The sequence below is a fragment of the Pinus tabuliformis genome, chromosome 1_2, assembly GCF_031772625.1.
Source record: "Pinus tabuliformis cultivar Carrire ecotype Pingquan chromosome 1_2, CPIR1, whole genome shotgun sequence".
Lineage (NCBI taxonomy): Eukaryota > Viridiplantae > Streptophyta > Pinopsida > Pinales > Pinaceae > Pinus > Pinus tabuliformis.
In genome coordinates, this window is record NC_142298.1 from 859,839,000 (window position 1) to 859,866,476 (window position 27,477).

The 27,477-nt window shown below is 38.7% G+C and overlaps 1 protein-coding gene across 1 annotated transcript in view; it reads left to right on the plus strand.

Moving 5' to 3' along the window:
• Positions 1 to 234: 234 nt before the first annotated feature.
• Positions 235 to 27,477, plus strand: part of LOC149208637 (uncharacterized) — a 55,442-nt gene continuing 28,199 nt past the window's right edge. The window contains exons 1-2 of the mRNA XM_089396139.1: positions 235 to 731; positions 2,171 to 2,299. Coding sequence (XP_089252265.1) covers positions 420 to 731; positions 2,171 to 2,299 — 441 coding nt within the window. The 5' untranslated portion in view covers positions 235 to 419. The remainder of the gene's footprint in view (positions 732 to 2,170; positions 2,300 to 27,477) is intronic.

Sequence of the window (27,477 nt, forward strand, 5' to 3'; positions counted from 1 at the left end):
TCTCCAGGATTTAATAAAAGTTGACTTTTATTATTGTGTATGGCTACTGAGAAAAGGATTGTTTTTTAGATTTTGGATGATGTATCTACGTTTTCCGGTGCTGATGAGTAAACATATGACTATCTCATATGATGGATACTTACATACTGGTTTACCAGTGATTTTTTCCTGCTGTGAAAAAAACTTACCTTTACAATAACTTTATAATCTTTTTGGGAAATAACAAGTGTTTTCCTCTGTTGAAACAAAATCCATTAAAAATACATAAACACGGAGTATTACATTCAACCAATACCATTACCAGCTCTCTGGCAGCTTTCGACCCACAACGGTGTATGTATATATCACATGAGCTCCAGATGTAATTTAGTGTGGACATATGACGATGGTGCGACTGATACTATAGTTCTGCCACACTGATGACAATGAAGTTCACACTCTTCCTGTACATGTCATTGCTGCTGCTGCAATTGACTATACAATTCAAGAATGCTGCAGAAGCGAAGATGCCGATCCACATTCCAGACGAGCTAGACGATGTGGTTGATGATGAAGAAGACGAAGCATGGAAAGAATGGGGAAAGCCCAAATCAAAAAGCCCACCACCATTTGACCCCCCTCCGGATATCACAGGGATGGATCCTTCTCAGATCCAGTCCGAGATGCTCAAGAGACATATTGGCCCTTCTTTTGGCTTTGTCAAGTTACGCTTAGGTGTGCCTCGTACAAGGGTATGGATTTATGTGCACGGACTATATGACTTAATCCTAGTTCATGAGATTGTAGACATTAAGAATGTTTTTTCCCTGTGTTTGGGTTCTAGTTTATTTACTGAAAACATATAGATTAATCATTGATTGAGGTTTTTATGGGGTGGGTATATACACAGAGTATTGATTGAGACCTGGTATAAAAGTTTTTTTTGTTTTTACTTGGGTAGATTTGAACCCAAAATCTCATGGTTTACATAATATGACAGTCATTGTCAATTGAGGTACCCCGTGACAAGACTTGGTATATAAGTTATGTTTTTTTTGCTTGCAACACCCTAGATGAGCCCACTTGAAGGAGTCTCACTCCAGTTGACCTAACTGTTAAGGCTTGACTTGATGGATTTAAGGAAAATTAAACCAACGTCTTATGACAAAAGACTAATAACCTAACTGAGGGGCTTCAATCAACTGAACTACGCATCAAAGCTAACTGGTATAAATTATATGCATGAATTAATTGGGATTCACTGAATGTGATATACACAGGACACATGACTATGGGCTGAAACTCAACAGATTGTCTGTATGTGTATTTACAAGTCATGGTTTCAGTCGTAGTTGGATTTATGATTTCTTATGGTAGACTTGATGGGAACATTGACACTTTCTGGAGTGGCAAGGGATTGGGAAAATAAAAGACTTGTTTAGGTTGGAATAAAGACTGGAAAAGGTGATTTTTCTGTTTTGTTTATGGATTGGTAATGGGAAAGAAAACTTATTTTTATTCTTGTGTCTGGGTGTGTATATATTACATAGAGCATTGATTGAGGCCTGGTATATGGGTTATGTGCATATAGAAAGTGAATTGATCTGAACTCACTGAAAGGAATATGCACAGTGCTATGTGCTGAAGCCTGAAACTCAGCCGATTGTCTGAATGTGTATTTACAACTCATGGGTTCAGTCATAATTGGATCTATAATATCTTATGATAGACTTGATAGGATGATTGACACTTTCTGGCGTGGTAAGGGATCGGAAAAATAATAGACTTGTTTGTGATGAAATAAGGACTTGAAAAAGTGAATTCTTTTTCATTTTTGGATTGGTAATTGGAAAGAAAATTTGTGTCTTGGTTGGCAAGGGTTTTGTTCAATTTGGGCTGGGAATTGCCTAGGGAAATAATTGGTATATGTATGTTGGTGAAGGATTGTGGAAAGAAAATTTCTTTGTGTCTTGGTTGGCAAGGGTTTTGTTCAATTTGGGCTGGGAATTGCCTAGGGAAATAATTGGTATATGTATGTTGGTGAAGGATTGGAGAAGTAAATGTTCTGCATTAAGTTGGAAGGTTTGAATATGTAGTTTATGTTTTAGTTCGACAATGTTTTGGTTTGAGCTCTGGGTTTCATGATTTGAAAATCAAAATGATTTTATTTTTTGCTTTTCAAATGGTGCAGGATGAGGTGATTCAGGTAGCGAAAAAGTGGACGAATGTGCTGAGGACGGGTTCAATCGAGGCAAAGTTCTCCGCTGTTGATGTCCACACAGTTATGTTTACAATGGAGAAGGGGCAAGACACTGTAGAGGTAAGTTATTCCCCTGAAAGATCACGAGGTCTGAGGTTAGTGTGGTGCTAGTGTGAATGTTTGGTATAAAAGATTGTTGGGGAATCGGAAGATAAAGCTCACCATATTAATGAAGGCATCTGTTTCTGAGTTTCTGAACCTCTTACCTTCCTATCTTCAAGTCGTATTACGAAATTTTTAAGGGTTTTCTTTCCCTGTCAGTAAGTGGATATTGACTGACGTAACAAGCCTATAAATCTGATCAAGGGCATCTTCCTAATCTGGTGAAAATATGGGCTTAGAAATTCTAGAAGATGACAAAAATTGCCTGGACTTGCGTTGGAGATTTTGCCTCCTTTTGTATCTCTTAATCAAAGCATGATTGTTAAAAGAATTTGCACTGCTTCTGGACCCATTGTTCACCAACTCTGGTTTATGCTCCTTTGGCTATGTATTTTAAACGTTTTAAACACATATTTGCAGAAGGTAAATATTCCTGTAGCTCTCTGTTATTAGAATCTTGCTTTCTTCTTCTCTTTCTTAAATATTCCTATAGCTTTCTGTTATTAGCATCTTGCTTTCTTCTTCTCTTTCTTGGCCTACTTATCTGTGAAATGACATTTCACTTCCTTACTAGTTTAACTTCCTTGTTTCCATAGTCAAGTGTGGCCTCAAACTAAATGATCAATCTCATAGATCCTTGTGGTTTTGGATGTGCATCTGTGATCCTTGATCCCTCCCCAACCTTTACATCCTAGGATGCCTAGAATTGAGCGAAGCCTATTTAGTTTCTGATTTATTGATGTAATTCGTCAATTCTATTTCTGGGAGGAAGCTTAGCTCTGTTTCAAAAAAAAGTGATTTAATGCTCCACATGAGTCTCTTGAAGCCCGGCCAAAACTTATAGGTTTGCGGATCTGGTAGGCAACAGGTGCAGCCAATTTTTCAACAAGTGCAGTCAATTTCACTATACAAATAACAGGACTAGACACTATATAGCCCTTGTTTTAATAATATAGCACGAGAGTGTTCTGAAAAGCTGCAACATACAAAGATTATCCCAACGTTATGAAGATAAGTTTACATTGCAGGAGAGTGTTCTGAAAAGATGCAACATACAAAGATTATCCCAACATTATGAAGCTAAGTTGCACAAAACTTTAAATGGGTATGGCATGGAAACACAGTCCTTAAAATTTTATGAAGCAGGTAAGCATGGCATCTAAAAATACAAAAAATAAAAATAATTCAACAAATATTTATTTTCTTTTTTAAAATACCAAGTTATCATGAAAAATAAGATTCAAATGATCAAGAATATTAGAATGATAGACATAAACAACAATTTTGATAGAGAGCTTATGTATATTAACTTCCCAGAGATGATTACACTATGCAAAATCGCAAATCAACCTTATATATCAGGCTCTTGCAAAATCACCGTAGAAAACTGCTCACTTTAGATAATGAAGTCCACAAGAGTCTTCTTCCTGTAAATGCTCTTAAAATCATTCCCAATACTTCCATTACTCTTAAAAAGTTAAAGCCGTTGTTCTTATCATAGTAATGTGGTTTCTATTTTTCTTTTTCAATTCATTGAAAATTTGTTAAATGACAATATTGAATGATAACAAGGGATTTCCTATCATTTAACAACATTTATTTTTTTATTTTTAGAGTTTGTGTGGCATCCCCACGACCTGAATCATGCTTTTCACACCAAAAACAAGTCCCTACAAGTCAAATTCATGGGGAAACTCTTTGGCCCACCTGTTTGATTTGAGAAACAGTGGCCTGAAACATTTCCTCAAGTTTCTGGTGCATTTGGAATGTGACTCAGTTTCTGAAACATTTAAGTCACCTTAAATGTTGGAAGGGCGGGAGGGGGTGCGTGGAGAGGAGTTCCCTGGAGCAAAGTTACGAAGCCTATGGACTGATGTGATTCGATCCATAGTGGACTGTGGAATCAAAGATGAAAGCATGGTAACAGGTGTGACAGTGCTGCAATATCATATCGTGCAATAGGGGTTGTTGCACCGGCCATGATATGTGACATCGTGGAACCCACTTTACGCTTGATCAGAGTTATTCAAACATCTATGTTGAAAATGTTAAAATATTTAGAATTTTAGACCAAATGCCTGCTTGAAGCTTAGATTATTTGACAACTGTTGATCATCTTGATTGGCTCATTTGAGGTCTTTGGGTGAGTTTTGTCATGGAGGTAATCTCAGACAATCATTGAACATTTGGAAGATGGCACATTCATGGTGGCCCGAAGAAGTTCTTTCAAAGACTAGATTGTGAAGTGTTATTTCTCAATTTTATACCAAAGTACTGGAACATCCAAAGAACGGGGTCATATTGTTAATTTTCCACGAAATTCTGCAACTACTTAGATGATTTTCTGAAAACTGAACTACTTTACTTTTCACCAAGATACAGAAGTTCTTAACAAGAGATAAGCAGCAGAATAGAGACACAGAGATAAATATTAAAAACACAGCACACAAATTTACACAATCATTTTCTTGGGAAATCCAACTGGGAAAACTGTCTTCTTTGCTGTAGTATTTTATTGATAGATTTGAGCAATGAAATCTCTTACATGGCAATCTGAGAACAAACTTGTTCTCTGCTGTACTAGCTTAAAACACCCTGCAAAAACACTTGATTCCCTGCTCCTCCTTCCTGCCTCTGCCTGGCCCTATTTCCTTGCGCACAGGCCTCCTATTTCCTAGCGCAAAGGGCCTCCTATTTCCTAGGACGCAGCTCCTATTTATTAGCGCATAATTGCTCCTATTTCTTAGTGCAATTCTGCCTCAGGAAGGTTTCTCCTCAATACACACTCCACAATCAAAGAGCTCTCACACAAGCCCGTGTACACCACAATGATGAATACATGTGCCTTCGTCCTTCCTTTATAGATTTCGATCCATGCTAAATCAGGCAAGTCCAAATTTAGAACTCGTGGTTGACAAGTTAACTGAGTTTGAACTGATTCTCTCTCCAATCATAACTTGGAGTTACAACTTGTGCTTCCTTCAATCAAGGACTGAAGCTCCACTCGTCCTATCTGAACTCTAACTGCCATTTGATCCTGTAGTCAAACTGAAGAAGGGTCCATGTGAATGATCCTCCAACACTACACATGAACTTGTGAACTTTATCCCGCAAACTCAAAGATAAGCTTACCATCTCCATGAACTCGCTCCATGGTCAAAGGAAAGCCAGATTGTGTTCTTTTTGGTTAAGGCACGAGCCAGAGCCAGAGATAACCTTCCACTCGCTACACTTTTCAACACATATCCAAAGAAGGGAGGTGGGGAGAGATAAATAGTTTGTTGAGGAGTTGTCCAGCTCTGTTTTTAGTTTCATTCAAAGTTATCCTGTAACAGAGGTTAGCATTTCAGTTGTGACTGGTTTTCTTACTTAATTAATTGAAGAGGATAAAACAGAATAGTAATAGAAGTAATCTATTCTTGATAGCTTCCTTTCATTAGGGTATCCATTGTTGAACTATATTAGCCAATTGGCCACTGGTTCTGTTTTTGGTCCATTTTGCGTCTATATATTTTGATCACGTGTTTTTTGTTTAAGCCAAACAATTGATTCCTTTATCAACTACCAAAGCTGATTACCATTCTCCTCCCCACTCAATCATGTTCAATTTGGCACTTTGAATCCAATCATAGGGGAAGTCAGGAAGTTCACCATTTTTAGATGTCATTTGCTTACGATTTTCACAGTTGTAGCATAGCAAAACACAATATCCAAAATTTCTCTGCCGTGCTGAGTGTTCCCAACAAACCTGTATTGGTAGGATCATTTTGGAAGTATCAGCGGCCATAGTTAATTCCCAAACAAAGGTAGGTCTTTTGTGCCCTCTTTGTAATTAGTAACTGAATAACAGCTGTTGGTTCTTACTATTCTCACAGTTTTTCTGGATTTGATTGCTGGCAAGGCATTTTGGCTTTTGCCTTTCTACTAAATCCTGTTAGTGTACCCACAAGAGGAAGTTTACTATGATTCAATGCTATATGAAATTTCTTATTTCTGGATAATATTAGTTAAAATTTTAGCAAAGTTTGACATTTTCTCCTAGTAATATATCCTAGGCAATTCCTTATTTGTGGATAATGATAGTGAAAATTTTAGCTCAAATGTGACATTTTTGCCAAGTAATATATCTTGGGATAAACCATCCAAGCACTTCTTCTCATTCCTAGGATGGTACCTAGGGTAAACCCTAGATTCTTTAGGGTACATGGCCAAGTCAACAACTCATATATGTCATTTATAGCTCATCAACGACTATTGGCTCACTTATAGCAAACATGCCACAAAGCGGGATTTGAACCTTAGTGGGGAGGGTAACAAATTTTCCTCACAACCACTTGAGCTACACCTAGTTGACTTTTTTTGCAGTTGGGGAAAACCCCTAGGCATTCCCCCTCATTTCGTGGATGGTATTGACGGTAAACCCTAGATTATGTAGGGCACAAGGCTAGGTCAACAATAGGGCTCAAACTTGCAACTTATAACAATATACTTGTAAATGGCTCAACATGTCGCTTGGAGGAGTAGAACTTGGGTATGGAGGATAACATTTGTTCCACTCAACCAATCAAGCTACACCCAATTGGCTAGCTCAAATATGGCATATTGAGTAGGAAGAGGGTAACTATATTTAATGTGATATCTAGAATTTCTTGGCAATATGGGCACTGTTACCCCCCATAGGAGAAAATTTTCTCCTCCTTAGATAGCCAGCCAACCAACAACTCTATTGATTAGCGCTTGACATGATGCCATGAACCCTCCACATACATATGATCTGGTCAAATTTCTTTTACCCATCCAACATTTCTCTTCGAAGGAAGATGGGTCATCCATCGATAGGTACTTTTACCATTTTGCAATCATGTGCTTTTGCTTATTGTTTTGGGTATACTAATATGAATCAAGGGGTGATATAGATGTTGAGAAATGATACAAGGAGGTGTTTCCTAGTGCTTTGTGCCTAGCCTAGGAAAAGTGGTAGAGTGAACCCCTTGAGAAAAAGTGACTTTATGAGTTTATTAAACTCATGTGATTTATTAGTTCCTTTATGAGATTACAAAAGTACATTGCACTTTTTATTATTAAAGTGACTTTATGAGAAAAGTTACTTTATGTGTTATAAAGTACATGGTACACTTTTAAGTTATTAAAGTGACTAGGAGGGTCAATTAATGAAATTGGGGACTTGAGGGGGTCAATGTGAGATTAGATCCCCACCCCTTACCATGAGAGGCGGAGATCTAGTCTCAGCCCTTGATCTGAGGGGATAGGTCTTTCTCTTCATTAAGAAAATAAAAAGGGGGAAAGTCTCTTTGCATTCATTCATTCTTCATTTGCGAGATTGGAGAAGATAAGGAGAAGGAGAGGAAAGGAGACCAGGTTGACTTGCAGAGAAGGATGCTAAAGGAAAATTGACTGAGAGGGCAAATCGTACAGCCAATGGAAAGCACAAATTCCTAGGCAGATCGTACAACTAGGAGGGCATGAATTATTGCTGTTTGAGGAACACAATTTTCAAGGAACAACAATGCTAAAATTGAAGTTTATTAGAGTAGTTGTTAGGGCATGGAAATTGAGATAGGTTGAGCGATATTTTTGGGTCGAGTCTTGGGCACAAAAATCAAGGATACTATACAACATTTAATGCTAATACAAAGGATTGATTTTGAGTTGAGTGGCATGCAAATTGAGGCTATGAAGGCACAAATTTTGAGGCAGTGGTAGCACAAAAATCAAGGACAGCTACAACACTGTTTTCATGGTAGTGTGGGGCAGATTTGAGATAAGTCTGTGTTGTATTAATTGCTGATTGTGCTGTTGTACCAAATTATCTTGAGGAAAAATAAATCTCCCTTGTTCACTGGTTTTCCCTTCGGGGTTTTTCCAGGGTCAGTTTGACCAAAAATTTCTTGTGTTCAAATTCCATGCATGTTTGTGTGATTTCTCAACAAAACTGAAAAGTAGAGTAGATCTCAAGTGTTTCTTGTTTTGAGATTTAAATTCAAGTTTATATCAATTTCTAATAATTATGGGAAGTGTTAGAGTCCTATAGTCATAGTGATCAAAATTACTCTTTTCACTGTTGTTAGAGTCTTAGGTCAAATTATAATATTTTCAAATTAAATTTGACATGTCTCTTGATTGTCAAATGGTTTTAAGTCATTGTCAAGGTGTCATTGTTACTCCCTCCACTTACTCAAGGTCACAAATCATCCATCATGGTCACTGTCATGATTTCCTGTTATAAGTCATCAATTGAGTTAGTTGGTCATCATTTAGGTCATGGTCTAGAATATGCATATGATGTTCATCATATCTCAGTCATCATTTTGAAAAAGGGTGTTGGCATAGGTCTCCAAGCATATATCTGCATTATTCAGGCCATTTTTATCATTTCTCATCATGCCATATCATCAGGACTTCATAGCAGGCTTATATATGGTTGGAATACTTTTGCTGCGCTTCTTCCTAGTTCATATTTTGAGGTTGTGAAGGGAGTTTTCATGACTTCTTGAGCCTTCACCAGCACCTGCAGAGCATGTGACAACATCAACATGTCATTCCACATCAGAAAAAGTCAAGAAAAGTGATTAAAATTCAAAACAAAGGGGCGTTGTGCTTCTGCACTATGTTTTTATGAAGGAGGCAAAAACGCAGCGAATCTACTGCATTTAGTGACCAAATTCAAGCTTTGATTCTGAACAAATGGGAAAGTATTTTTGAAAATTGGAGGTGGTTTTTGTTCATAACATACCCAAAAACAATAACCTCGCTCAGTTTTTTAATATAATTTATGGTTTGGGATATATTCAATCATCTTAGAGGCCTATTTTTTCAAAAAATAAAACACTTTGTTTTTCCTGTTTTAGTCATGTTTTCTTGGCACGTTTTCCTAACAGTTGGAAGTGAAGTTTTGAAAACCAAGAGAGGTTTTTATCAAGGACATATTCAAAAACAAAAACCTCTCTCATTTTTTACACAGGAGTTACTGTCTTGGAGTTACGGGTGGCACTTTGAGACCCATTTTTCACAATTTCGCCAGGCCATAATAGCTGACAGGGTTCTAGAACTTTTTGAAATTCGACTTTGTGGATCTCTAACTTGGCATGGTTGACCTCAAATCTGTTTGCATAATGAAGTTTGAGGATTTTTCTATCATATCCCATGATTAGCTCTTCAGTTGTCAATGATCATATTTTTAATTATCAAAAAACCAAACCCCAGATAGTAGGATATGGGCAAATTTTGCAAATATTTAATCCCTAAAGCATTGTAACTTCTTCCTATCTTTGGAAAAGGAAGGATTTCGACCTCCTTAGCTTACATGATGTATTTTGTATATATTTGATGACTGGAAGTAAGGGTTGGGATTGGATACTAGAGGTAGATACATTTTGGAACTGGTGTACTTGATTTTTGGCAGAATTAATATACAGTTGCAGCTATTTTTCTGGGATTCATGTGTTGTGGTCAGTGACATTGTTTTCTTCAGTTATTCTTATGCATTTGATTGTTAGATGTTTCTAGCAGCTATCCACATTTCTTCTCATGTTAATCTCTTAAGTTTTAAACATAATTCATTGCCAGAAATGCTCTGTTTTGTTTGAGATTATCATTTAAGTGTTTTTATCTTCCAAACAAGTGAATTCATGCATGTATGCTCACTTAGTTCCTTCTATCTGATTTCCTCATCACCATACTACTACCACAGAACTATTTGTGTCTCTGATTACATCTATCTTGCCTCATTAATGACTGCAACTGATCTTTTGACCTATTTTGGCCTAGTTCCTAAACCTATTGCTTCATATCCAACAAAACGTAAATCAGTACCCTACTGTGCAAAATACCTAGCCTAAAATCCCGATAATTCCAACCATATTTTGGTTGCTTTTAGAGAGAGCCCTCTCTGATTTGGTAGGGCTAGCTGCCATGTCAAAAGTTTGGTCTGTGGTTACCTCTTTGGTTTCTTTTCTCAGCCTTGGGAAACTAAGGAGCATTAACAAGAAAGGCATTAAACTTGATGTGAAAGCCAAACTAGAACCCAGGGAGGGATTTATAGTCAAGACTCAAAATTTCTACATTGTATTAGAGCAACAGTGAACCTATCAGCTGAGAAGTGTTGAACAACAAGTGTAACCAGCCTACATACCCATAGATTTGGTGATTGAGAGAGAGATTGTTTACCCATATTCAGTGTTGGATATTTGTTGATCGAGAGGGTCAAATGGCTTTTGGATTGAGAATGGAGGATAGGTTATGTGGGTCTGAAACTTTGGCCCATGAAAGGAAAGGATAATTTTGCTGCTTGAGGAGTTTGAGTTGTGGGATATTGTCGAGAGGGCAATACAACCACCTACTGATCTTATTCAGTTGTCAGACTTCAACAAGCACAATGTGAAGGCTAAGAGAATCCTTCTTGATGCGATTAAAGACCACCTTGTACCTCATGTGTTCGGGAAGAAATTTGCCTACAAAATGTGGGATTCCTTGATAAAACTTTATCAGAGCACTAATGTACATTGTAAACTGGAAGATGGTGTTACGTGAGAAATTGAGAAACACCAAGATGACCAACGCTGATACAATGACCTCATACCTTAACAAGATCACATAGGTTAGAGATGAGTTGGTGGCAGTGGGAGAGATTATTTTCAGTGAGCAATTGATCAGGACAACATTGAGTGGCTTCCCCAAGAAGTGGGATGGATTTGTGGATGACATTGTGGCCTGAGAGCATCTTCTAGATTGGTGGAGGATGTGGGATGTTTTCATTCAGGAGGAGATCATGAGGAATGCCAAAAGTGGCAGTTAACATGGTGGGGTGGATGAGGAGGAGAATGTTGCCCTTGCAACAAAGGGCAAGAAGTCCAAGAAGGGGTCCATGAGTGGGGCCAAGCAAAAATGGAAATAAAAGACACAAGAGAACAATATGATCAAAGTGAGATGCTTTGCTTGCTAGAAAATGGGGCATTATGCCTTTCAGTATTCTGACAAGAAGGGAAAGAAGAAAAACGTTGCAACTTTTGTGGAGATAGATGAGTTTGCCACACAGTTTGACAAAGAGTTTTCCTTGGTGGCGAGCCTTGTCACAAACTTATCCTACAGTATGTGGTGCTTAGACAGTGGAGCTTCACGCCATAATGTTACTGAAACTGAACTGGTGATTGAACCTGAAAACCCTCTGAACCGAGAATTGTTCGGAACTGGACTAGAACCAATAAAAAAACTAGTTGACCAAAAACACATAAAATATTTAAATTTTAAAGAGAAATATATATATATATATATATATATATATATATATATATATATATATGTGCATCCATATGAATCCAAACCATTTATACACAAATAAGAAAAAGTTCTCATTTATATAGCATGTAAGGGTGCACATAACCAAAACAACATTGAGTGCAATCCATCTCTGAATCGAAAATACATCAACAAACATGCTCTAGATGGCCTCTAACATCCAAAACAAATCATGCTACAACAAATACCTACATATCATCAAAATTATTGCCTATATTGGGATCTTCGTCATTAATATTACCCTCTAAGCATTAAAATAGGATAGAAAAAACATAGCATGTCAAGTCAAGATTTTGTTTGAGTGATTGGTACATTTTTAGTAGGGTCATGATAGAGGAGTTTGACAACCAATGCCACTAACATCAAGGTACATAGAAGGCTTGGTACTCTTGATTAAATACTAGTTCCATACCCTTTTACATGACAAAATCCAATGGAAACATTGCAATCCCCCAATCATGAAATCTGGAAAAACTACTAAGTTCGTTGGATTTTGAGTGAGATCTAAAATTTGACTTTCTCCATATGAAATCCAATGAGGTTGAAACCACTCTCAAACATCCTGAATCATTTCATGGTAATGTTAAAAATTTAAGTGAAAGGGTTTCATCCTTGTACTTTAAGAATTTAACATTACCATGAATTGCATAGCAATACTAGGGCCACAAGCTTGAATATTAAGTTGCCCCACTTAAAAATTCTTGTTTTCTTTTTTTAAACTATGCCTGGAACGTCTTTGATGAGATTGTATGGAACTGGCCGGTTTGATATCGAACCAACCATTTCTGGTTCTAGACCACGAATTGGATTGGTTTGACCCCCAAATTGGTTGGACCGGTCGATTCTATCAGTTTTGATAGCATTGTGCCACATGATGGGTGTCAGAGAGCACTTCATAGATCTGGTTGTGAGAGACATAGATCAGGAGGTAGTGTTGGGTGACGAATCTGTAATTAGAGGAGTTGGTGTGGGGATTGTATCCCTTCAAAGGAAGTCACAGACTCCCTTGAAAGTGACAGAGGTCATGCATGTCCTGGGGCTGAAGAAGAACCTCATTTCTATATTTTCTATTGAGGATAAGGGATATGTAGTGGTGTTCGGTGATGGATAGGTCCTCATGTATCCCAAGGGATCCAACATCACTTCAATGAAAGTGATTGGAGTCCACTTTGGGAAGTTGTACAGACTTATGTTTCAGTTGACGAGAGAATTGGTATCTAGTAGCAACAATAGTGATTTATGTGAGCTATGGCACAGGAGGATGACACACTTGCATCATGGGGCTTTGCACATTTTGAGGGAGATAGTTACAGGTGTACCAATATTTGGCATGGAGCATCATGATGTGTGTAGGGGGTGTGCTTTGGGAAAGTACACCAAGACAACCTTTCCGAGTAGTGACAACAGGGTGAGTGGTATCCCAGATAGTTACAGGTGTACCAATATTTGGCATGGAGCATCATGATGTGTGTAGGGGGTGTGCTTTGGGAAAGTACACCAAGACAACCTTTCCGAGTAGTGACAACAGGGTGAGTGGTATCCTAGACTTGATTCATTCAGATATATGTGGTCCTATGTCTTCATCTTCTTTGAGTGGATATTTGTATTATGTCACTTTCATTGATGACTACTCTAGGAAGACCTGATTTTTTTTCTTGAAGACCAAGGATGAGGTCTTCAAGAGGTTTCAAGAGTTCAAAGCTCTCATGGAAAACTAGACAGGGAGGAAGATCAAGGTTGTGAGGTCTGTTGTCGCACAGAATGTCACGACAACGCTCAGACCGGGGGCTGTCACCCTAATCCCCGATCTCTCCGTTTAAGCCTGTCTCCCGCGGCTAAGGTGGGTAGACCCTATGGGATAATGGATGACCAACTGGGGACCAGTTGGGTTGGGAGACACGAGGGGCAACAAGCACTTAATTGATTTTATTAAGTTAATAGACCAGTGCCTTGTGAAATAAATGATTAAACGATTATTTATCAAATGCTGCAGAAATATGAATTCATTAACAATCGTTTACCATCAAACAAATCAAACAAAGATTAACTTTTACCAAATGTGAGATAATCAATAAACGCTCAATGGTTTAACAATACTCCAGCAATTAAAATTTCGAAAAGATTAAATGCTTTAAACAGCCACGTAATTTTAAATGCTAACTAGAGATCAGATTCATATAGGCTAATCTTTAAGTGATCTTCTAAGCGTATTTAACCACATGAAAATGATAAATATTAGTCACACATCAAAATTTTAGCCTCAGCAGAAATGATATATTGCAAACACGACAAATCCTTGAGCCAACACTGAATCTGGCAAGATATTTCCAATTTTTTTTTTTTTTTTTTGTAAGTTAAATGAAAAACTGATAACTCAATTCCTAAATCTAAATCTAAAAAATAAAGTAAAAATCTAAAACTTAAGAAAAATTTAAAAGGGACTCTTTTTAATTTTTTTTTTTTTATTTTTTAAAGTTCACAAAAAAAGTCTACAATCTAAATCAAGCTAAAATCTAATTTGAATTAAAAGAAAACTTTTTATTTTTTATAATTTTATAAATTTTTTTGATTTTTGATTTTTATATTTTTTATGATTTTTTTAAAATTTTAAACTCAAACTGAAACAAAACCTAAAAAAAATAAAAAATAAAATTTAATCTAAAACTAACCTAATCTATAGAAAGTAAAGGAATTTTTTTTTCTGCTTTTTGATATATATATATATTTATGATTTTCATATTTTTTAGATTTATTATTATTATTTTTATTTATATTTATTTATTTATTTATTTATTTTTTTAATTCTAAAACTTTAAAATCATTTAAACTAAACTAAGCTAATTCTATCAAAAGTAAAAAGGTCTAAATCTAAAACTATATTAAATGAAATCTAACTAAAAATTTCCTTAGTTGAATATACAAAGAATTAAATCAAAATTTAAGAATCCAACCCTAACTAACACCACTTCAGAACTAACGTAAATGAAATATATACATTAAATATTTTTTTTTTTGAAACATCTAATCCTTAAAACCCAAAACGTATCAAAAGTTTGGCAATTAAAAAAAATGAAAATCGAAATATTTTGAATTTCTTTGCAGGTTTGGACGTGCGATTGCAGCGATGGGCTCGAGCGATGAAGAATGAAGGCAGAAGTGCGTATGGAGCTGCAGCTGCGAATGAGGAGTTGCGTGGGGAGGGGAGACTGCACGCAGGGAGCTGAAAGAATCACTGCGCAAATAGAGAAGCAGCAAGGGTCGTGTGAGGAAAGAAGGGAAGTGCGCGTTGTTTTTGGTAGGTGGACAGCGTGGGAACTGGCAGCAGCGTGAAGGAGAAAGGAGGTGGCTGCGTGAAAGGAGAAAAGCAGAGAGGACAATCCCGACAGCACGTAGAAAGGTGTGGACAGCGTTTGGCAATTTGTTTGCAGGCTAGCGTGGAAAGCGAGAGTGGTTTGCTGCAAAAAATTGGAAAATCGATGGCAGCTGAATGTGGAGCTAGAGATGCGTGGATAGCAATTTGGGAAAGGACTGCGTACAGGTTGACGAATTATGGCAAGGATTGAGGAGATCGCTTGCATGGACAGACTTGGAGCAGTCACGTGGATGGAGGAGGAAGCTGGATGGAGGATACGTAGAAAAATGAAGAGGTGCAGCGATTCCCTTGCAGTGTTTGTTGCTTTTTTTTTGAAAAAAAATTGAAAAATTTCTCTGTAATAGCAATGAAAAACCTCGGCAACAACAGGCAACAACAATAGACAGACAACCTGAAAACCCTCAAAATTCTTCAGAAGAGTTAAAAAATTGTAAATCAATTCACTTCAAATTTCCCTGATGCAAAACCCTGATCAGATTGCCTGATTGAAAACCCTGAAAATTTTCTTAAAACCTGTACCTGCAACCTGTAATGGCAAAAAATGGAAAACCCAAAAATAATGTGCAGAAAACAAAACTGAAAACCCTAAATCAACTAAATAATTATAGCATTTACAGATTTTCGACTCTTAAGCAGCTAGATTTGTCAATAATCACAGTAATATTATCAGAATTTAATTTTAATGTGAGATACTTCAGAAAACCTTGCATGCATTCACTTAAAAAAAATTTAGATGATAAGCCCAAGGTTAAAAACTGGCTGGGCTCTTTCAGAAAATGCAATCCGGGAGTTGGCTGGTTTAGCCGAGAACTTCCCCTAACGCCCGGTAAGCTCAAAACTAAGATTTTCTGCACAGCTTAAAATCAACTATTAACATAGAGGGAGAAAACAATAGTGGGATCCAGATCAAATGGAGATACCTGCCATTATATTTCAGAAATCTAAACTATCATTCAAACCCCAGAGATTAGACAAGATACCTGTGCCTAAGTCAATCCTCATCAAGCTATTATCAATGGCTGAAAATAAAAGTATGCAGAAAAATAAATCATCTTACAACATTTCCAAAAGAGTAACACCAGCAAGATTTTCAACCCTAAAGTCTTTCTTTATTGCACAAAAAATGACTACAAGAGAGCTTTCTTTAGCATCGGACTCTCAGATCAAATCTGATCTCAAATGACCCCTAGCACCCTATTTAAAGGAAAAATTCCCAACGGCTAATTCGAGTGATCCATGTCAAAATGATCTTTTTTTTTTTTTTTTTACAAAGTCGGTTACTCATATATTATAAAAGCTTTCTAAATAGAGTTCTAGTACAAGAGGGAGATGGCTTTGAGAGCTGAGGCACAAAAGCGGGTACGCAGACCCATAATCCTCGAAGCTTCTCTTAATTGAACACAAAGCTAGAAACAAACGGCTATACTGCCTTACATAGGATCCTCCTAACCAAGAAAATTTGCAATGCATAAAATCAAGGGAAATGCTGAGTGACCGAGTCGTCCTTGGGCTGATCCTTCCGGGCGCTTGCTCTGGTCGAGGTTTCAGCCTGCTGGCTTTCAGTGAGGGAGCGAAGATGATCTATTACCGCCTCCATATGAATGCAGCGGTCCTTTAAGTCTTCAATCTCCTTTTTCCTTTTTTCCAGCTTCTTGCGCTTGGAATTTCTGTCAGCATGGTAATCTTCTGATAACTCCTTCAGCTGCTTGATCAGACTGTTGATCATAACCGTATGTGCCTTGCACATAGTGCATTCCTTGTTATTAAAGATATTCCCCAAAGGATCTCTGTTCTGAGCCTGATTTGCTGGCTGACTTCGCTGATCCGCCATCGTGTCTACCTGAGGACTGTTAACAAAGTGCGCACTAAAGGCGGGGATTGGAGTGACAGCGCTGGAGGGAGCGGGGACACAGAGCTGCTGGTGCTTTAGAGGGAGGAGGGGAGGTCTCGGAGGCTTTGGGAGGGCGCTGCTGAAAACACAAAACACACTATTAGCAGGAAACGGAATCACTTGATGCAAGACAAGGCTTACCCCGGAACTAGGACGAAAACCAGGAACTCTTAATGGACAGAGAGCTTCCAGATGGCGCCTAAACTTTGGATGGGCTCTTGTAGCTTGGTCCTTGGCTGTGGAATTCTTGACAAGTTGTCTGCAATATATAGAAGGAGGGGGGTCCATATTTCGAATGGGCTGAGACTGGCTAAGTCCGATCTTGGCTGAAGCGCGGTCAAAACTCATGATTCCTCTGCTGTCCAATAGCGTACCTGAGGAGTGGGCTCGGCCGGAATCGCAGAGAATGCCTGCGGTGAAGAGATGAGGGATCACGCGTGCTCTGAGGATGATAATTAGTTCTGAGCCCCGAAATCGAATAGATCTCCCCTTGTACCCATTTATGCAGCTTGGGGATTTGATAGGGGATTCGAAAGGATGGCCTGAGTGCCTGAGGTGACTGCTCCCTTGTGATGGGGCGGTGGAGTGCTTTTGCTTATGGAATATCCTTGACGTAGATTGTATCATTCTCTCTGACCTGTCCGGGTTTCCTTCTAGCCGCTTGGTTTGCTTGTTCATCTGCCTCCTTGTTGTTATTCCTTAGAACGTGCTTGAAAGTCACTTCTCCTAGCGCTCTGATGTTTTCCAGTGTTCTACTCTTGATATTGTTCAGAGCCAATTGTTTGAAGTCTTTCCCTGTAATCATGGCTGCAATTATTATTGCTGAGTCCCCTAGAATGAGAAGGTTCTGTAGGCCGAGATTCTTTGAAATGAGAGAGCCCAGAAGAAGGCTATAGGCCTCTGCTTTGTTGTTGGTCATTTGGCCTAACCCCCATTCATAGGTTGCTATGATTTTCCCTTGGGGGTCCTTAATAATCCCGCCTGCTCCAGCTTGGCCTGGGTTCTTCTTTGAGGCCCCGTCGAAATACAAGACAGGCCTTTTTTGGCTTCTTATCCATTGACTGATTTCCTCCTCGGTGCCTCGAAGCTTCCAGTCCAGACTGCCTTTCTTTTCTCTAATACTTGATCTTGGATTTGATTTAAACTTAAATTTTCCCAGCCATTCTTTTAGCCTTTCATCCTCAACCTCTATGTCTGTCTGAGATACACCATTGGCTTCGATCGTCTCAGAAATGAGGGCAATTGATTTTGCCATAATGCCTGTTATGCTTGGCTTTTCATTACTGAAAATACACTTATTTCGTGCAATCCAGATCTGCCAACACAAGTTTGAAGGGATACTGTTCCATAACCTGTTCACTATGGATTTGCCTTTTTTGAAGTGAAGGAGTCTTTTTTCCCAGTTTTTATGGAGGGTCGAAATCTGAGAGGGAAGGTCTTCTGAAGTAATTGAACCAGAAAGGTGGTGCCAGCATGCTTTTGCAATCGAACACTCAATGAAGAGATGCGTGATGCTTTCTTCCGCTGCCCTGCACATGCAACAAATAGAGGGCCCATGTATACCTCTCTTTCTGAGGTTCTCTGCCGTTAGGATTTTGCCATGAAGTAAAGTCCAGTTGAACATTTTAACCTTAGGGAGGCATTCAGAACGCCAAGCAACTTTGTGCAGGGGCCAATTATTTACAGCTGAGATATCCTGAAGAGCTTTGTATCCTTCTTTGACCGAGTAATTTCCTCCATTAGGGTCCCATACGAATTTATCTTCTTTTCCTTTGTTAGTGGGAGCAGAGCCACTGAGGGAACTCTTGAGCTCTTCCCATAGCTTAGATAGGTCTGTGGGGAGATTGAGAGGTCTCCAACCTGCCCAGCAGTCTTGATCCCAAAGAGAAATGTCAAAGAGAGTAATGAGGTTAGCCTCTGACATCCACCGTTGAAGGGGATAAAGATTAGGATTCGATTCTCTGGCATTTGACCCCATTATTCTACCTTTCCAAATACTGATTTCACTGCCATTTCCAGGGGCCCTGGAGATATGAGGTTTGCAAAGGGGGAGCGATTTCTTGATGAGATTCCAGGTTGAAGTACCTTGTCTTTCTATAATATTTTCTGATAAGATATTGCTATTTGCACTATTCAAATATTTCTTCTTTATAACATTCGTCCACCATGCCCCTTTTTCATTAAGAATTCGCCAGATTAGTTTGAAGCCCATTGCCAAGTTTGCCAATCTAGGGACCCTGATTCCAAGCCCACCCTTCTCCACAGGGAGGATGACTTTTTCCCATTTAACCAGACTGAACTTCTTAGTATTCTGCTTACCTCCTTGCCACAGGAAGCTTCGGATTATCAGCTCCATGTGCTTGTGGATGCTGGCCGGAGCAAGAGAAATTGCAAACTGGTAAATAGGGAGCGAGGCAAGAATGGACTTGATTAGAATAGATCTGCCAGCTAAGTTTAACCAGTACACTCCCCAGCTTTGAAGTTTGCCTCTGAGTTTTTCAATGATCTTAACCCATATCTCTGTTTTGATTGTCTCTTTAGCCAGAGGAAGCCCTAGATACATGAAATGGGACCAGTTCCGTTGGGCTGGGATTTCCATGATTAAGGATATTCGCTGGATGATATGATTAGGGACATTCCAGGTATAAATCATACATTTATTATTGTTGAGTTTGCCACCAGAAGCTTGGAGGAAGAGGTCCAATGCTTTCTTGAATCTCCTCGCCATAATGCTAGAGGCACCTCCTATCAGTAAGGTATCGTCTGCAAAAAGGGAGTGATTTATACCTTTCGACCCTCTAACTATTTCTATCCCTGTTATTTCTTTTTTCTCCCTCATGTTTTCCAGCTTCATACTTAGCGATTCCGCCATGAGAATATAAAGGAAGGGAGAGAGCGGGCACCCTTGTCTCAGACCTCTTGAACTTTTGAATGCTTTGCTGGGTCTACCATTGATGAGGGGGGCTGTCCAATTGCCTGATATGCATTCCCGCACCCTGCTAATGAAGAGCTCGGATATTCCAAATTTTTTTAAAACAGCCTGGAGAAAGGAGTGGTTAACCCGATCGAATGTGTTTGCCATATCCAGCTTAATTGTCATACCCTTTTCTTTCCTATTGATACTGCTTTGAATAGCCTCTTGGATGAGTATTACATTGTCGGATATTTGCCTCCTCGGGACAAAGCCACCTTGGTTCTCTGAAATGAGAGAAGGGAGAATAGATTTAAGCCTGTTGGCGAGGATCTTGGTGATGATTTTATAAGACACATTGCAGAGAGAGATAGGACGGAATCTGCTGAAGGAATGAGGGTTGGGATCTTTGGGAATTAGGGCTAAGAAGGAGGATTTCATTCCACTGCCCATCTTACATTTTTGGAAGAAGTTTCTTACCACTCTAATAAAGTCCTTTTTTATGATGTCCCAATGGGTCTTGTAGAAATCCACCGTGAATCCATCAGGTCCCGGAGCCTTGTCCGAAGCCATGTTGCGAATTGTTTGCTCTATCTCTTCCACCGTGATCTCTTTATCCAGCGCAATATTTTGTGCATCAGAGATTTTGTTCTCCATTGTATCAAGGATTTCCATGCTGTCTCTATACTGCGGGTCCGCTGTGAGAAGGTCTTGAAAGTGAGAGGACGCAGCCTCCATAATTTCCCTTTGCTCTTTTAATTCTTTTCCATCCACTGTAATTTTTTCAATATTGTTCCCAGCTCTCCTCATTTTCAAACTATTGTGGAAAAAGGATGTGTTCCTGTCTCCCGACTTGAGCCATAGACACCTTGACTTTTGTCTTTGTTCCTCCTCTTCTTTTCTGTTCAGCTTATACAGTTCCTTTTGTAGTTCCATCTCTTTGATCTGATCCCCTTCCGTGTCTTGTCTAGATTCTTTCTCTTGATTCCATTGCATTATTTTTCCTTGGAGTTCTGATTTAATTTTATTCTCTTCTATTGCCTTGATTTTTGCCCATTGTTTTATGGCCAGTCGAAGGAGCTTTAATTTTGATTCCCAAACGAAGTGCGGGGATCCTATGATCTCTGCTGACCACTGTTCTTTTATCAGAGATCTGAAATCCTCCTGGTTATCCCATGCTCTGTTGTACTTGAAGGGGAGCGGGCCCATATTTTTTCCCTTGTCCAATTTTAGAGCCACAGGCTTGTGGTCTGAGTAATAACCCTGGATGATGAGGCTTTTGATACTTGAGAAATTAGCAATTATTCTCTCTTGAACCAAAATGCGGTCCAGTCTTTCTTTGATATTGTTTCGACTTGCTCTCTTGTTAGACCAGGTGAAGCGCCCGTTCTGAGGTTGGAAGTCCACCAGATTATGGGTTTGAATGATTTCTTCAAGGGCGTCCCTTGAGGGATCTGCTAAGAAATTTCCCCCTATCTTTTCTTCAGCGTTCCTTATTAAGTTCAGATCCCCCCCCAAGAAGATGTTTCGTCCTTGAGCTTCCAGTAGGTCTGCCGCAATTGAGTTCCAGCAGGCAACTTTATCACGGTAGTGAGGAGGGGCATAAACATTGTAGATAGTATATTCTTCTGTCATGGCTGTGCTTTGGATATCTGATCGAATCCACCAGCTGCTTTGCCTTTGATTTAATAGTTTCCATTTTCTCTTATCCCAGATAGTCCCTATACCACCTGAAGCGCCAGATGCACTTACTGCTATTCCTTCATGAATTTTGCTGCCTTTCAGATTATTTTTGAATTCCTGCTCTTTGATTTTGGTCTCCTGGAGAAGGAGGATGTCTGGCTGTTCTGATTTGAGAAGGTCGCGGACTGCATTTGCCTTAAGGGAGGAGCCCATCCCCCTGCAATTCCAAGAGACCAAATTCATCATTTACCTGTCTTGTTGTGGGTTCCGCCTTTCTCTTTCCCTTTCTCTCCACTTCCTTTCGTCTTGTCCAGATAAGTGTCCATTGGTTGCTGAATCCCTGTGGTCATTTCTTTTGCTGCGGTCTCATCCCTTATCTCTTTATTGGATTTCCTTCCGACTTTTCTTGGGGGTTCTATAGATGAGTTGTTTTCCTTAGACTTGTTCCTAGTTAAGATTCTCTCCACAGTTGGGGGGGGGAGGAAGGCGGAGGGGAGGAGGGGATTACAGGGGGAGCTCTCGGGGATGGGGGAGGGGAAGGAGGGTCTTCCTCGGATAGGGTTTCAAAGGGGTTGGAAGATGAGGGGAAGGTCGGGCCAGAATGAGAAGGGGGAGTAGGGGTGACGGGAGGGTTTTTGGAGTTTCCTTGGGGGGGGTTGGGTTTTTTCTTTTTTACTGTTTCCCAGACTTCCTCTGGTGCTTCAGGGTTAGAATCAGAAACATTTGCATTTACTTTGCTACATCTATTGGCGAAATGCCCATACTCATGACATACCTTGCATTTGAATGGTAGCTGTTCGTAGTCCACTTGTTGAATGTGCGTCCATTGATCTACTTTGAGTTTGATAGCTTCTGGCAATCCCTTTCCCAGATCGACTTCTACACATATTCTTGCGCATGCATGCATATTCTCCTTAGGCTCCGATCTATCAATATACTTCCCCACTGCGTTTCCTATTGCTTTCACTGACTCGTCTCCCCAGCAATGAAGAGGCAGGTGCGGGAGCCGGACCCAAACCGGGACTGCATTAGGGACGTCCATCTCCGGGTCGAAATCAGGGGTCCATCTGTTCAAATAGAGGCCTCTTGTGTCCATAAAGTATGGCCCATTTCTGAAGATTAAGTTGCGGTCTTCCACTGATTCAAAGAGAAAGGTGAAAAACCCTCTTCCGCAGAATCGAATTGCTATCTTTCCTTGGACCATCGAGTTCCAATTTCTTTCCACCCAGCGCTGGACCGTGCGGGGGGAGGGCCATAGACCCGTGAACTGGCCGACTAGACCTCTGTCAGCTAATGCAACAGCTGCTCTCCTTGGAAGGGCAGGAGGGAGCGAAACTTCCGGGATTTCGTCCAACTTTTTGATGAATCGAGAAGCAGAGGGCCTGATCCTTTCTGAAGAGTTCTCATGAATGAGGGAAGCAAAGGATTTCACCAGCTCATCAGGATCCTGACAGGAAGGGTCCGAAGCCGCCATGATCGGGGCGTCTCAGGGAATCCAAAAAGGAGAGCGACCTAGCAGCTGCGCTGCTAGGCGCAGAGGCTCAGCGGGAGCAGAACCAGGATGCAGGCACTGAAGAGAGAAAAGAAGATCTAGGAAAGGGCAGGAGGCCCGGAGAGAAAGGGGAAATGCAGAGCAGGGGGTCTCGAAGGGCAGGAGGCCCAGAGGCCAGGGAGCGCAGAGCCTAGCAGCGAGGCTGCCAGGCGCGGGACTGCGAATCGGTCAGAGGGCAGCCATGCAGGAGAGGGCGCGCGCGCAGCAGCTTCCGAATTCTGATGTCAAAATGATCTTGACTGTCGATGAAGATCAAGATATCTTTTAATCTCATCCGACGAATTTTTAAATGCATTTTAATATATTAAAAATTGAAATTCTGCATTTATTTACTCAAAAAATTTGACTTATTATTATTTTATTATTTTTAGAATTTTTATTTTATTTTATTTTTTTATTTTTTAATTATTTTTAAAATTTTAAAATTTTATTATTATTTTATCTATTTTTTAATTAATTAAATTTTTTAATTTTTATTTTTGGATCCTCGAACTTAGCCTTTGGAAAAATCACCTAGGACCTAGGACTTAGGACTTATGAGGGGATTAAAACATTTTCTAATCCTCAAGACACTTTACATCATGACTTTTACAATTTTACATCTCAAAGGGGAAAACCCATTTGACATAGACCCTCATAGACCACCCAGTTCTGCGGCCAAATATAATCTAGCAGATCAACACACTAGGATTCGTCTAAGATTCTAATGACAAAATTTATTCCGGCTTTGGGGTTAGGCTGAAGGAAAACTCTGCCGATCATCGATCGGTGAGACAAAAAACCTTCCGGAACGTAGATTATCACTAGAAAATTAGGTCCACCTAGGCAATTTACATACATGACTCATCTCTGCTAAGATTATTTACAATTCACACATGCAGACTGGGTTTACAACATAAATTGATCAAGTCGACGATCACTGTCGAATGGCACGGACATGTCAATCAAGCGCTATCCCTTTTGCGAAGAAAAGGGGGTGTACTGCTATGTGAAGTTGACAGATAGTGGCCAACATCTGGCTCCACTTGGGAACACGTTGCTGCACTGCAGGAATGTGAGAATCCAAAATCTGCATCCACGCAATACACAATAAAACATAAGTAGCGTCCATCCAAAAATCATCATATAACATTAAGCACATGAAAGATATAAGCTCTTCATTTATTAACTATCTGGAAAAGTAAATCTAATCCTAAAACAGAAGTGAAATGCTGAAATGACAAGGAGTAGGGTTAGAAATACAATACAAAGGATGCCCCATGGCATCAGATGTGTTCAATATAGTGTATACTGAGCATTTGCCTGCTTTCAGAAAAATCTGTCGGCTGCTTGTTGGATGTGCCATGTCCAATTCTACATATGGTAGGACTTTTTCCTATCCGAAAATCAAGCTTCTCGCGGCCGTCTGATGCATCAAATCTTCTTCTCATTTTCTTCCTCTTGCGCTTTTTCTTCCTGGTAGGCTGTATTATTGATGACGTGGAACTTTTTGCTTCAAAGCTATCAGATGAAGTATGTAAGACATGCGTGACATGTCTTTCTTCATCCTGCATCTGCCTTGTCAAAGCTAATGGACCAATTTCACAGGTGTCATGAGTTATAACTTGATCTTCACTAACTAGTGGATTAACCGTGTGAGCATCAACCTCATTATTAATTTCCCTTTTATCCAGGTCATCTTTAATTATCCACTTTTCAATGGAACAAAGGACCTCATAATATGATGGAGCTTGCTGTAACAGATAAGGGGGCTCCTGATCTATTGACGTTCCCTGGTTTCTCTCATCCTCTGACCATTGTTGAAACTTCTGAACCTGTATTTTAATGGCATCTATCTGACTAGAGTGTTCAACCTTTATAGCACTGATTTGCCTGGCATGGTCTTCTTCCATATCTTTTATTACTTTATCGTTCTTTTCCTTTATGTTCATCAAGCAATACTGCATAGAGTTTATTTCTTCCTTATGATTTGCTTGCATGGCAGCCAACTGATTATTATGATCGAACGTCATGATAGTCATTTCTTCATCCATAGTTAATAACTTGTTTTGCATAGAATTAATTTCCCTATCATGATCAGCTTTCATGGTCGTCATATTTTTCTCTAAGCCTGATAACTTGCTTTGCATAAAACTAATTTCTGTGTCATGATTAGTCTTCATGGCCTCAATTTCCTTAGCATGTTGATTTTGCATGATCTCCATCTCCCTATTACGTTTTTCTAGGTGGGTGCATAAAGTTCTCACATCATTGGCGTAATTAGTTTGATTTATCTCCATATTTCTTACCAGCAGCATTAGTTCTTGTATAATTTGCTTTTGATCTTCCTTTTCATTGTCATTTGTCCCTGCTTTTCCACTATCATGGATTTGATCTGCAATGGTACAGGTGGATGGCACATTCTGATATGAAGAATTGTCTTGGAATCTTTCATCGACAGCTGAACCTTTCATAAGATTACTTTCATTCTGTCGCACAATTTTAGGGGCACAAGGCGAGCTATCCGGATTACCATATCTATCTTTAAAAGCATTGACAATGTCTTGTAAAGAAGTGAAAGAATCCTTAGGACAATTGTTAAACCAATTCAAAGCATCACCCTCTAAAGAAAGGAAAAAAAGACGCATTTTGACATCTTCATGATTATACTGAGGGGGTCTACAATATATGATCATTATACGAGTAAACAAGCCTAGATGTCTTTTAACAACGACTGAATCACCACTTGAAAACAAAGGTAATTTAGAAATGGCCACTTCCGGAATATCATGGAGGTCATCAGTAAAATGACATGGTTTAAATGAATAATCCATGATGAATAACGAGGGACCAAATGGATGATAGAACGAGATCTCTGCTCAAGAAAATCAATAGATGAAAGAAGTGGAGTCGCCACTTGAACAATGAATCTAATTCTAGGATCCAAAAAGCAACAAACAAGCTGATATGAGAGAGGCTTCTTTGTCTGGGAAAAATAAATGAAAAGAAATGGAGTCGCCACCCAGACAAGAAATGAACTGAAGAGTAGGTATCGATATGACGAAAGATAAGATCCAAATGATGCCAAAAAATGTTGAATCTGCCAGCTCAAATGAGAGATGAGAAAGATGAAAGAATGATGAGAAGATGAATGTCGTTGAAACGCCAGGGACAAAAAAACTCTATCCCCGGCAACGGTGCCAAAAAATGTTGTCACACAGAATGTCACAACAACGCTTAGACCGGGGGCTGTCACCCTAATCCCTGATCTCTCCGTTTAAGCCTGTCTCCCGCGGCTAAGGAGGGTAGACCCTATGGGATAATGGATGACCAACTGGGGACCAGTTGGGTTGGGAGACACGAGGGGCAACAAGCACTTAATTGATTTTATTAAGTTAATAGACCAGTGCCTTGTGAAATAAATGATTAAACGATTATTTATCAAATGCTGCAGAAATATGAATTCATTAACAATCGTTTACCATCAAACAACTCAAACAAAGATTAACTTTTACCAAATGTGAGATAATCAATAAACGCTCAATGGTTTAACAATACTCCAACAATTAAAATTTCGAAAAGATTAAATGCTTTAAACAACCACGTAATTTTAAATGCTAACCAGAGATCAGATTCATATAGCTAATCTTTAAATGATCTTCTAAGCGTATTTAACCACATGAAAATGATAAATATTAGTCCCACATCAAAATTTTAGCCTCAGCAGAAAAGATATATTCAAATCCTTGAGCCAACACTGAATCCGGCAAGATATTTCCAATTTTTTTTTTTTTGTAAGTTAAATGAAAAACTGATAACTCAATTCCTAAATCTAAATCTAAAAAATAAAGTAAAAATCTAAAACTTAAGAAAAACTTAAAAGGGACTCTTTTTAATTTTTTTTTTAAAATTTTTTAAAGTTCACAAAAAAAGTCTACAATCTAAATCAAGCTAAAATCTAATTTAAATTAAAAGAAAACTTTTTATTTTTTTATAATTTTTTTTGATTTTTGATTTTTATATTTTTTATGATCTTTTTAAAATTTTAAACTCAAACTGAAACAAAACCTAAAAAAAATAAAAAATAAAATTTAATCTAAAACTAACCTAATCTATAGAAAGTAAAGGAACTTTTTTTTATGCTTTTTGATATATATATATTTTTATGATTTTCATATATATATATATATATATATATATTTTTTTTTTTAACTTTAAAGTCATTTAAACTAAACTAAGCTAATTCTATCAAAAGTAAAAAGGTCTAAATCTAAAACTATATTAAATGAAATCTAACTAAAAATTTCCTTAGTTGAATATACAAAGAATTAAATCAAAATTTAAGAATCCAACCCTAACTAACACCACTTTAGAACTAACGTAAATGAAATATATACATTAAAAAAAATAAAATTTGAAACATCTAATCCTT